The sequence below is a fragment of the Medicago sativa genome, chromosome 5, assembly GCF_051527215.1.
Source record: "Medicago sativa cultivar Bolivia chromosome 5, Bolivia_mono, whole genome shotgun sequence".
Classification (NCBI taxonomy): Eukaryota; Viridiplantae; Streptophyta; class Magnoliopsida; order Fabales; family Fabaceae; genus Medicago; species Medicago sativa.
In genome coordinates, this window is record NC_140753.1 from 26,910,556 (window position 1) to 26,923,560 (window position 13,005).

The window sequence follows — 13,005 nt, forward strand, 5'->3', positions numbered from 1 at the left end:
TACTTTTTTGACTTAATTTATTTGTTTACACATCCGTGCTTGGCAAACCGTAATGATCATAAATCATGATCAAAAATTCTAAACATGCTTTTCACTTTTTTAACAACAATAATAATTAATTAAAACCAATTAAACAAAAATAAAAACAGAGATATATTAATTCATCAAAATGGACCAGTCAAATACACACAAATGAAGAGAGAGATTTAACGGTTACCTTTACAAGACCAACCACTCAAATATCGCCACGTCATCATCACCGCGTCGCGTGCGATTCCACGAGAAATTGACTAGCCGATAAATTGGAATCAAAATCCAACGGCGGAGAGAGACGTATCCCAAACGGAACGTCCAAAACGTGTGTTAACCTTTTAAACCGGTCAACCGGTCACAAAACGGCGATTATGTTGTGGTCCCCACTTTTTGCTTCTACACCACCGTGTCTCTAACTACCGTCCACCGCTATAACTTTAAAAAAATTCAGCATTTCTAAAAAAAGTTTTAAATACTCCTTAAAAAAAAAAAGGTTTAAACATTTAATTTACACTTCATTTCATTCTAAATAATACAGCATTTTGTACGGTATACACCGTTCGTATAACTTACTCTGATCATATTTTTAACAAATATATGAATACGAATATCAACATGTATGATATTGTTTGATTTGATTCAATGAATATTTTTAAAATATTAAATTTTTGTATTTTTTTTTATTACAATAATTAATGATATTAATCTTTAAAATTGTGCATTATATATGTGAAATGATTGATTGCAGCGTATATTTAGAAATTAGAAAATTATACAAAGTTTCGTTTACAAAAATTTTGCACTTGTATATGCTGTCACATTGGTAAATGAATTATATAGTCGGATTTTGAAGGTTTATCAAGGTCGGGGCAAAGATCATTTACAGAGATATTTATCGATAGTCCACCAAAAATGTCATAACATTGACAATAGAAGTTGAAACTATGACTTTACGAATGAGTCAACTCTTTATCAGGTCAACTTTCATCAATTAAATTATATGTTTTTTAACTCATTAAATATTATGAAAGTACATTATCATATTTATGTGTAAAAGTTTTGTACATTTAAAATCAAAATTTAAAACATAAAATATTCTTAATTAAAAAAAACAAAAAAGAAATTAGGAGAAAATGATTATTATTTAATTGGATATTAAGATATGATTTAAGAGAGATAAGGGCATGAAGAGGTTCTCTTTCTCTTCTCTTTTACATTTTGCTCTCAATTTTACAGAGAGATTTCTCAAAGGACCAAACAAACACTAGAGAGAGAAAAAAGTGATTCTTTTTATGTGAGTAACATGCAATTCATATTAGATATTAATTAATTATTTGTATTTGTATAATACAAAATGAGAGAGAGAAATTTCAGTTGAAGATTGTTGTTGTTGTGTTGTTGTTGAATTTTGTAATTCTTCATCAATTACTACCCTTTTTCTGATTTTGAATTTTTTTGGTTCGTTTTGGTGATTCATTCAACACTGTAAGTATCTAGCATTGTTTATTTTTCTCTGTTTTTTATTCAGTTTTTTAATTTTTTTTTTGAATGAGTTAATTGGGTTTTTTTTGAATGAAAGAGTTAATTGGGTTTGTTCTATGATATAGAGTTTTTAAGATCTTGATTGATATGTTTTTTTATGAATCATGGGTTGTGAAGAATAATGGGTTTTGTTCAAAATTTGATTTTTTGTTTTGTTGCTGCATTGAATTGATGGATTCATTCTTGCATGTGTTTGTTCAATTGAAGATTCTTCTTATAGCTTCTGTTGTTTTTCTTCATTGGATCTATCTATATGTTATTCTAGCTCAATAAGCATTTCTTCAATCACAGATTCCATCTTTGTTCATATCATGAGAAAAAAAAAAGTGATTTTTGTGGATTTATAGTTTGTTGAATTGAATGGATTACGATCTGAAATCAGTTTCTTTTTCTTTTGTTTGTGTTTCTGATTATTGATTATATCGAACATGCTTTGAATCTTTTGATGTGTGTTGTTTAATTTTTCTGCGAAGGAAAAAAAATTGAATTTGTGAATTGAATTTGATTTTATTGATTTTGTTTGAACATGTTCTTGATTTTGCAGAGACATGTTGGAGGGTCGTTGCTGTGTTGTTTCGAGGTTGTTTTGTAGCACTTGTGAAACAGAGAACGATTGGTCTTACATGAAGTACATGCTGGATTTGGACATCAAAAATGGCAAAAGACCGATGAATATTGATTCTGCTGAGGATGAACATCATCCTAGGAAGTGTACTAAGATGTTGGAATCTTGTCACATAGTTGAAACGGTTTGTATTTCGTTGCAACATCCTAAGGATTCTGTTCTTTCTCAAACGGATCAGAAAACCAATGAGCCCTTGAATGTTTGTCAAGGAGTTCATGATGGTGGTGATTCAATAGATTCATCAGATTCTGTTATTCAGCAATCTGATGAGGAGCAGCATGCTGGAGATTCGTCGGATTCTGGTTCTCTTTTACCGAGGATGAACCGAGACAGCTCAATCGTGTGTCTCAGTCGCTGTTCAAGGTCTGATTATGGTTCGCTTGCTTCGCTGAATAGAAGCTTCCGTGAAATAATCCGAAGCGGCGAGGTTTATAGATGGAGGAGACTAAACGGTATCATGGAACATTGGGTTTATTTCTCGTGTGCCCTCCTTGAATGGGAAGCGTACGACCCAATTCGCCAAAGGTGGATGCATTTGCCGAGGATGGCTTCAAACGATTGTTTCATGTGTTCTGATAAAGAATCTTTAGCTGTAGGAACCGAACTTCTTGTGTTTGGGAGGGAGCTTAGATCTCATGTGATATATAGATACAGTCTTTTGACAAATTCATGGTCCTCTGGAATGAGAATGAATGCTCCAAGATGTTTGTTCGGCTCTGCAAGCCTTGGTGAGATTGCGATATTAGCAGGTGGTTGTGATTCGGAGGGACGTATACTTGACTCCGCTGAACTATACAATTCTGAGACGCAAACATTTGAACTACTCCCGAGCATGAATAAACCGAGGAAGATGTGTTCTGGTGTATTCATGGATGGAAAATTTTATGTTGTAGGTGGAATCGGCGGACGCGATTCAAAGCTTCTTACATGCGGTGAAGAGTATAATTTACAAACCAGAACATGGACAGAAATTCCTGACATGTCCCCCGGACGAAGTAGTAGGGGTTCTGAGATGCCTGCTGCAACCGAGGCACCGCCTCTCATTGCCGTTGTAGATAATGAATTGTATGCTGCTGATTATGCTGACATGGAAGTTAAAAGGTATGACAAGGAAAGAAAACTGTGGATTACTGTTGGTAGACTTCCAGAACGAGCGATGTCGATGAATGGTTGGGGTCTTGCATTTAGGGCATGCGGAAATATGCTCATTGTTATTGGTGGACCTAGGACTCATGGTGAAGGTTTCATTGAACTCAATTCTTGGGTGCCTAGTGAAGGACCTCCACAATGGCGTCTACTAGCTCGAAAACGATCCGGTAACTTCGTTTATAATTGTGCTGTGATGGGTTGCTGAAGCATTGAACGGTGCTAAAATTACACATTTCGAAGCTTCAAATTCACTGAGTTGCACAACTTTGGTTCATCGTCCATCGACACTGGATTCTTGCTAATTGGTACTTCCCCCTTTTTGTTCTTTCATTGATATTTTCGTTTCAAATGCAGGGGGTGAGATTAAGATATTAATCAAGATTAGGGAGGAACACTTCAGTCTTTTTATCTTATGTTTAAAATTTAATTCACCTTTTTTTTTTTGTTCCATTGAAAAATTTGTATCATCACCCCAGTTTCGTTGACAAGAATTTTCAAAGCTTGGTATCATGTAGCAAAGGAAATAGGTTAAATAATTGAAGTTCCAATACAAATTTAGGTTACTGTTGTTTGTTTGTTTAAGTTCTCTTGAAGGAATGAAATAATTTTCTGGATTATGTATTGATTCAATTCTCCATTGGAATTCATGGATTTTGTAACTTGACCTCTCTCTTGGTTGAAAATTGGAATGTGACTGTTCCATTTATTCTTTTATTATTTGCAACAGGTACAAAATGTGTTATCATAAATGTCTTCATTTTTTTAACAGTAGATTTATTTCATTATATACAAATTGTATGGACACTATAGGGCAATAGTCCTTATTGTTAGGCATTGATGAAAATTTCATAGACACTATAGTTGCAGTTGAAAACTTAAAATTGAAACATGGAAACATCCAATTTGTCATAATCTTATTAAATACTATAGTTATTAGATCTTTCTTATTGTAAGTACATTGACAATGGTCCTCACCATAGTCTGAGAAACTCATATTAGACCCTGGACAGTAGATTTGATTTAAATGTTGGGTAGTTGAATCATAATTATTAGACATGAAAAATGTCCTTAAACTACCACAGTCCTTGCTATAATTTTTGTGATAGTAGAAATCTATTAATAATAATAATTGAGTGAAGTATAAACAAGGGTATGAAGAATGTATTTTCCTAATTTTTTTTAAACTGGTGCAGAAAACAGGTAAATTGTCCAATTTTGCATAATAAAAATTGTAGTTATAAGAGGAAATGTAAACAAAATATCATGATAAATTATAAATGTAAAAATTGTAGTTAATGACATTGGATTGTGTACTTGCTTATTTGTTGCACAATGTGTGTCTGTGTTTGTGATCTGGTTGGTTTGTGTTGATTGGCTAGTGCTCATGAAGTACTTAGATGTACAGAGTCACTGAGTCAGGCTCTGCAAATCTGGTAAAAGTTTTGGGTTGACATATTATAGTCTGAGTTTGGAGATGTACTATTTACACCAATATTCAATGAGAAAAATCATGATATTGTCACATATGCCAATTTTATAACAACAATTTAAAAATAGAGTTTAAATGCTATACACTGACGGTGTAAAGTTATTTTACACATGCATACAATGATGCGTTGTTATATCAATTAATGAATATGACAACTTATTGTTTTGGGTGAGTTCCGAAGGGTTTATTTATTGAAATGGTGCACTATCACCTCATCCTAATATTTTTTTTTTTTATATTGTTAATTTTATGGCATAACTAAAGGATCAAGTGAAATAATTTATGACATGTTTATACATTGTTTTAAGTTTATTGAGAAGATGTCTTATAAAAAAAAAGAGATTGATAGATATATTGGGGGTGTAAAGTTATTTTACACTTACATCTAATAAGAACTCTTCAATTTATCACTTATATTTGACATGTGTAATTTTTTTTATTGTATTGACAAGTTGTGATTGATTGTGAGCATAAAACAATTTACCCAAATAGTGCATATTTCATTTTCACTTCAAAAAAGTATAGTTATATATGAAATCTCTTTTTTTATTTTTCCTCAAACAAAATTACTTGTATGGAATCTTTTAAATCAAGTTTCCTCTTTATGTTTTATATCAATGACTTATATGTTATTATAGTTTTACTGGAAAGTTATATATGTGCTTATATAATAAGCTCTTATTTAATAAGCACTTTATCTAAACACAATCCAAGAGTTTCGTCCAAGTAGATTTGTCGTGGCATGTGATATCACTTCACACTATGGTTGTTAGAGCAAATGTTCTCTCCTAGTTGCCTTGTAATTTTTTGGGTTAAATAAGTTTTTCGTACCTATAAATATAACAGATTTTGATTTTAGTCCTTATAAATAAAATGATGCGCTTTCATCCTTACAAATTTTTTTGTTTTGTTTTTGGTCCCTAAAGAAAATAATTTTGACGTGTTCATGACATTTTTTATCATAATATGAACATACAAAAATTGAACAAAATAAACGGACAGAACATGAACACATTTTGAACATAAATGACTCATAATCTTGACATTCGTATTAACATAAATTGGTCATTAGAGACCAAAAACAATTTTTTTTTTTTTAGGATGAAAACATTCTGTTTAATTTTTTAGAGACTAAAATCAAAATTTGCTATATTTTCAGGGATGAAAAATTTGTCTAACCTTTTTATTTTATTTTTATTGTTGTTATTTTTATATAGCTTTCAGCCCTTCAGACATGACCCATATTTCTTTTCTTCGTTCACAGTTATAAAATTAATTTCAAATATGTAGCTTCTTTTCCCATCTTATTCGTTTGTCACGGGTTCTAAGAATTTTGGATTTTATAATATGAGCAATGTTAACATCATCCAAACCCTCCAAAACACGTTTAAACACCTACGGAAACCCTTCAAGTTTTTGAATTTTATAATCTAGACAGGGCTCGTGAAAAGAAAGGAGGGTGACAAAATAATTAACCTTTCAAATATAGGTATTCATACACAATATGATCTTTAATATCAATTAAAATATAAGCCCATCCAATTGATAAAAAATATAAGCCCATCCACACTAAAGCGAGAGAATTCTTCTCTTCTCCCAACCAAAAACGCTCATTCCCAACTGAAATGACCATAATGTCCCAGTGTGAGTAACTCACGCGCCTTTGGACGGTGGCGTGACTTAACTCACGCACCTTTGAACGGTGGCATGAGTTAACACACGCAACTTACCCGGTGGTTATGCACAAAGAACACGTTTTTTGGACGGTGATCAAGTTTTCTTAATTGATTTTACACGTTTTTTTTATAAGTTTTTACACGTTTTTTCACTGCATAAAGTGTAGATAAACCCTATGTAAGCTATCCCCCTATAAATACTCTTCCAACCTTCACCATTTCTCACACCATCATCTCGCATTCTCTCCTCTTCACTCTCTCATACTCTTCCTTCAACAACAATGTTTTTCCATCCTTGGCCTTTCATAGAAAGAGGCCTCTTTGAAAATTTAAGGGGTTGTATGAAATGGCAACGCACTGCAAAGAAGGTTGACATCGAATGTTTTTTTTCCACATAAGACAAGAAACATACCTTACCAAGAGGGTTGGTTTCTTTTTACCCCAAGATGATTGGTCACTATTTACCCCAAGATGATTGATTTCTTTTTACCCCGAGAAGATTGGTCACTTTGAGGTAACAAGTTCTTGGGGTAAAAAGATGCAAATTTAGTTTTACCCCAAGAGGGTTTCTTATAATAGAAATTTTTGCTTTACTCATTCACCTTCATATTCTTCTGAAGCATATTTAATTTTAGCTCAATCCCCCTTCCCTAGACAAGAAAAATACTTTTTTGTAAATGTATCAGTTATATTAATAAAATGAGATTTTATGTCTATTGTTTTTGTTCCTTTATTTTTGTTTATATTTGTATTTATTTTATGATTGTGTATTGAATAAATAAATTCAATAAAGTGAATTCGAATAAAAGTTGCATATTAAATAAATAAATTCGAATAAAGACTAATTAAACTCAACATGAATTCAAATAAAAATTATGTATTAAATAAATAAATTCGAATAAAGTCAAGTCAAATAAAAATTGCGTATTAAATAAATAAATAAATTCGAATAAAGTCAAGTCGAATAAAAGTTGCGTATTTGATGGTCGGTTGATGCGTTGCAAATATGGCAAGTGTACCAATCGTTAACCAAATAATAAAGTGATAGGTAGAGTATCGTATCCACATGAATTGTCCTTTCGTCTAAACAATTCTCGTTACTTATTTTTATTAGTTGACGGTTTAAAAGTTAAGGGTTAAAAAGAATTGCAATTTTTATCTGTTTGCAACAGAGCAAGTTTACCTGTTTTGGTTGTAGAAATGTAAGCAACGGTTAGGATTCTTCAAATCCCCTCTGTATATGTATTGCTGGATAATAAGTAATAGTTTGTCGCATATTTATCTTATGCAGACTATACAAGTGATGAGGCCGTTGGGACGTTACTCCCCTACTTTGGTCTATCCCTCCGATGGCTAACTGCACATGCTGATCGCACAGTGATCAGTTTGTATTGCTTGAGAATTTGATGCAAAGCATTTAGCTATGGCGGCACATCCTCATCCCCTTGCTTATTCTTTGTCTGAGATGTCTCTCTTTCCACTTCCACCGAATGAATCTGCTCGTCTTTTCCATCCTATTTTGATTTTAGCAACTCCTGTTGCCTTAGATCTGCTTGCTGAAATTCTAGGTATCCTGGCTCTTTCTCCAGCTTCTCCACAAAAGAACTTATAACCTTGATCTTCTTTAGTAAATTGATTAGTTGCACCATATTTTGTTCTTCGGTCTCTTCTTTAGTTGCCATTGATTGTGTGCTTTTGGTTGATTCCATGGTTACCTATTTCACACAATAATTGCAAGTTCGAGAAAAGTTCCTAACAAGAATAATTTTGTGCTTCATTTTAAATTTAAATTAGATTTGGGGTTAATTTTTATGTTGATACTTAACTCTATTATTTTCTAAATGCAGACTCGATATAAATTAAATATTACTAGTTAATACCTAATTATACTACTAAATGCTAAACCTAATTCTAAATGCAAAATGAAATGGACTGACTCTAAATAAATAATTAACCTAATTAACTAGACTCAATCTAATGTAGTTATTATAACAAACATTATTTTTACTACGACTCCCTAAAATGCCATGCAAAAAATAAAATAAAAACCTAAACTAAGACTCTAAAATAAAAATTAAAAATAAACAAATGGGGTTAGTTCCTAAATGGGAAAAAAATGGTTATACAAGTTTAGAATTTGGCAGGGCTATGGAATGAGGTGCAACATGCGGTTTAGGCAATAACACCAAAAACAACAACAATTGAGGTTATTTTCTTTCTACTCCAACATCTGCCAGCTGAATTGTGACATCGGTTGGTAACTATTATCTGGAGCATATGGAAGCACTGTAATTTAAAGCTATGACATAATGAAAACGAATTATGTGCTCAAGTAATGGACAGGGTGAGATATGTCATGGATGAATGGTTGGCAGCTGATGGTCGGATTAGGCAAATGTCCTGAATCGTTTACCAAGTAATAAAGTGATAAGTAGAGTATCGTATCCACAGAGATTGTCGTTTCAACCAAAAAATTCGTGTTACTTACTTGGGAACAAAATAAAATAAAAGAGATAAGGGTTTAGAGTAATACAATTTAATCTGTTTGCAACAGAGCAAAATTTACCTATTTTGATTGCATAATGTTAGTGGCGGTTATGATTCTTTGAATCCCCTCTATTTATTTGTTGGAATTAAATAACATAAAGTCAAGTTCAGTATTATAAGTAGACTATTGATGGTCGGATTAGGCAAGTGTATCAAATCGTTTACCACTAATAAAGTCTAAGTAGAATATCGTATCCATAGGTATTGTCATTTCGTTCAAAAAATTCACGATAATTATTTGGTTAACAAAATATAAATAAAAGCGTTAAGGGATAAGAGATTGAAATTTTTATCTGTTTGCTAAAGAGCAAGTTACCTGTTTTGGTTGCAGAAATGTATGCAACGGTTAAGATTATTCGAATCCCTCCTATTCATTTGTTGGAATTAAATAACATTCATGCCGCCTTTAGTTATCTTAAGTAGAATATATAAGTGATGAGTTCGTTGGGACGTTCTAACCTAATCAGTTCGTCAAGTTGCACCTGTTGATCGCACGATGATCTTTACGTGTGGGGTCTTACTCCCTCAAAGGTAATTGAAACACAGACTTAATTCCTACCTTAAGATAAGGTAATTAGGGTGTTGTCATGTTTGCTAAATTAGGATCCCCTGGCTATAAGAAGTTATACATTTGGCATGATCATCCTCTTAGTCTCATTTCCATTATGGAGTCTGATTCTTTGAGGAATGGAGATTGTTGGAGTAAGCCCTAATAGCCAATCTATATTGATTGGATTTGGTTTGTATCATGATATTTATATTTGGCCTTTCTTTATTGATTTTGTTATGTTTCAAAATAATAAAGTCCCTAGAAATTAGTATGTTTGAAGGAACATTAAGTGTAACTTAATTGTGAGACCCAGTAAACTAAAGAATATTATTCTTAAAATATTTGTAGTCAAACTTTATTGTGATGTGGGATAACATTAAAGCATATAGACTATTGTGTGGGTAGACTGTTGATCACTCTCACATATCATAGATAGAGAGTTATCAAGTCTTTACATATATATAAATATTAAGACTAACATTCATATTGGATTGATCCACCATGAGAATACTACAAAGAAAGTTATGTAAATGTAATAAGTTATTCTCATAGTGATAAGTGGTGTATTCCACCCTTCGACCTGAAACCACTATGTACCCTAGATGTAGGAGTCGAATACTTTGGTGCCTTACAAGCGCTTTCCGTAACAGGATGACTAAATGTCGTTTGATGGGTGCTCCACGAATCATGATAAGGGACATGAGTGACCATATGGAATTTTCGCCTCCTACATAACTGCAGAAATGTATAAGGGTCCAATATTGAACTGGACAAGTGTGACATACTATGCCTTGTGTATATAAGCATGAAGGCAAAAGGGTAATTGTACATAATATCTTTATCGCAGAAAGTTTTTGTTAGATCCGTTGACATTCTTGTCACTTGGGTAGCAGTGATGTGTTGCTAGTTACCGCTCACTGTTTATAATATTATATATAATATTTAATATTATTTCCACACACAAAATGACAGTTAAACGAGAGACATAAGTGAAACTTATTATTTGGGGGTGCATTTAGTAAGTGGAGCTAATTAGTTAGAAAAACCAACAAATGGGTTATATTGGGCTTGTATAAGTCCAAAAGTGCCTGTCTTGTTGAGCACCAAAGTGGTTATATAAATAGAGCCCTTGTGCCTCATTCACTCTTTCAGAAACCCTAGTTTTTTGAAACCCTAAAACTGCCGCTTCTCTCTAAGACTTCATCCGTAAGAAGCTAGCATTTTGAGTGAAGGAAATTGTTCGTGTGGACTAAGTAGAGGTGTTGTCGTCGAGCAGTACTTGTGATCACTCTCATTTTGAGGTAAACACATAATCCTTTAAGTTGTTATTTGATTTATGATTAATGATTTAATGAAGATCCGTTCATCGAGATTTATTCCGCTAAGATGATTAAACTTTTGAAAAAATCCCTTTTGAAATCCCTACAATGAATTCTTGAGAGAGTAGTTTGTTTTTTTGTTTTTTTTTTATCCTTTTGTTTTCTTTTTACCTATTGCACCCAAAAAAAATTATAACATTCTAAATGATATTTCATAAAGTTGTGTAGGGTGCTAGATGTATAAAGAAAATCGAAGATGAAAAATAAATTGTGCTATTACTACATATTATGTTGTGATGTAGATCTGAAATTTGCTACATTGCAACAATTGTATTACAAAGTTTACTAATTAAATCCAATTTATTTTGAAATAACTAATTAAATCCAAATTTAAAATATCAATAATTCAACAGTTTTTTCTTCAAATTATTGAACTATGTATAGTTTTGCAACTATGGATAACTTTGATGTTTTGAATTATTTATATTATAATATTACTAGTTTATCGCAAATACATTATATTTGGCCAGGTCATATTTACAAAAACCAAATAAAGACATTACATATGGGGAAAATATATAAATTTATTAAATTTATAGTTAAATAAAATAAAAACACTATATATGATAATGAATTATTAATTGTTTGACTGGAAAAAAATTAATTTCCACATGTAATGTTATTTTATTTGGTTTAAACATAAAGTTAATAGATTTATATATTTTTCCAATAAATTTACATATGGAAATCAGTTATTGGGGAAAAAGATTTTTTAAATTCAAATTTCATTTGGGGAAAATTCTAGAGACATATTGTATGTACCGAGGTCAATCACACTAATATAAATGTTCTTGAGCTATTAACATTCAATGCAACGAAATAAGATTTATATGATTGTTAAATGGAATTTCTTTAGGGTTTTGAAGATCTTCAATTCCAAATGGACAACAAAGATAATGATCAATGCTTCGTTAATGGAGGTAAATCATTCTTGATCCCTCTCTATATAATATTTATATCTCATTCATACAGTTTTTTTTATTTGGATTTAATTTATGAATTAGATTTTTTCTATTTAATTGTTACATTTTTTCTTTTATTTCTACGATTCTAGTTTTCTATTAAACTGTGTGGATACTGTATATGATATTTTTTCATTTGATTTGGTTTTTACTTGGAAGTATAATAATAAAAAAAGTAGAGTAATCAGATGTATTATCAAAAGATTGAAATTAATATATTGTACGAGATCATTTTTGTTAGTATATATTAGTTTTCGCTAGTATATATAATGATTTTTATTTTCAGTTGGTTTTCATTTGCTTTTACATTTTTTTGTTAAATTCTCTTTTACTTCTCTTCATATTTACCTATCATCTGGTTCAATGCAATTTAATCATGATTTAAAGGACTCAATGTTTCCATCTTAAGTTCGATTTTATATTTTGAAAATGTAAACTTGGAAGTACTAATTTCTAATGTTGATTTTATTTATAGTTGAAGTTGGTTCTTATTCAACTGGAGTTGTCAAAAACATAGCTTCAAGCACTTGTGAAAAAATAGAGTACATTGGCAGAAAATCAAAGGTTAGGCCTAAACTATATACAAATGTAATTTTCTTGCATGATTTTGATTAAAAGTAAGTACTAAAATTTATATATTATGTTGTACATTTTCTTTATAATCTTTGGTATAGAGAATTTAAATTAATTTTCTTTTACTTTATTTGTTATTCTTCTTGTCTTCTGGTTATTTTCTCTGTTTTTTTTTGGTTACTTTATTTTCTCATATATACATGGATTCGATCCTCCAATTTCAGTTTACCTTTTCTAATTTGAGATGGTTTTGGCTCATGTATCCCATCTCCTTTTAGTTATGTTTTCTTTTATTTGTATATATTCAGGGTTCTACAGTTGGTTTACAATATGCACCCAATTTTCCCAAGAAAAAAATGAATTAAATTAATTACTTGTGAGAAATTATATATTGTTCATGATATCTTTGCATAGGATACAAATGGAGTTCAACCAAATAACAATTTTGAAAAAGATAAGGATGTGCCCGAGCCTGAAAAA

At 31.3% G+C, this 13,005-nt stretch overlaps 1 protein-coding gene across 2 annotated transcripts; it reads left to right on the forward strand.

Moving 5' to 3' along the window:
• Positions 1 to 1,211: 1,211 nt before the first annotated feature.
• Positions 1,212 to 4,061, forward strand: LOC146921417 (F-box/kelch-repeat protein At1g26930-like). 2 transcript variants are annotated; one of them, XM_085714846.1, is made up of 2 exons: positions 1,212 to 1,518; positions 2,120 to 4,061. In XM_085714846.1, exon 2 carries the CDS (start codon positions 2,124 to 2,126, stop codon positions 3,552 to 3,554), a length of 1,431 nt encoding a protein of 476 aa, XP_085570972.1. In that variant the 5' UTR covers positions 1,212 to 1,518; positions 2,120 to 2,123; the 3' UTR covers positions 3,555 to 4,061. The 2 variants fall into 2 exon arrangements, with proteins under 2 accessions (XP_085570972.1, XP_085570973.1); XM_085714847.1 differs by having other exon boundaries at positions 1,212 to 1,327.
• The last annotated feature ends 8,944 nt before the right edge of the window (positions 4,062 to 13,005 follow it).

Bases quoted from the DNA above. Each gene is read 5' to 3' on its own strand.
- LOC146921417 (XM_085714846.1), top strand. From the start codon at position 2,124: ATGTTGGAGGGTCGTTGCTGTGTTGTTTCGAGGTTGTTTTGTAGCACT.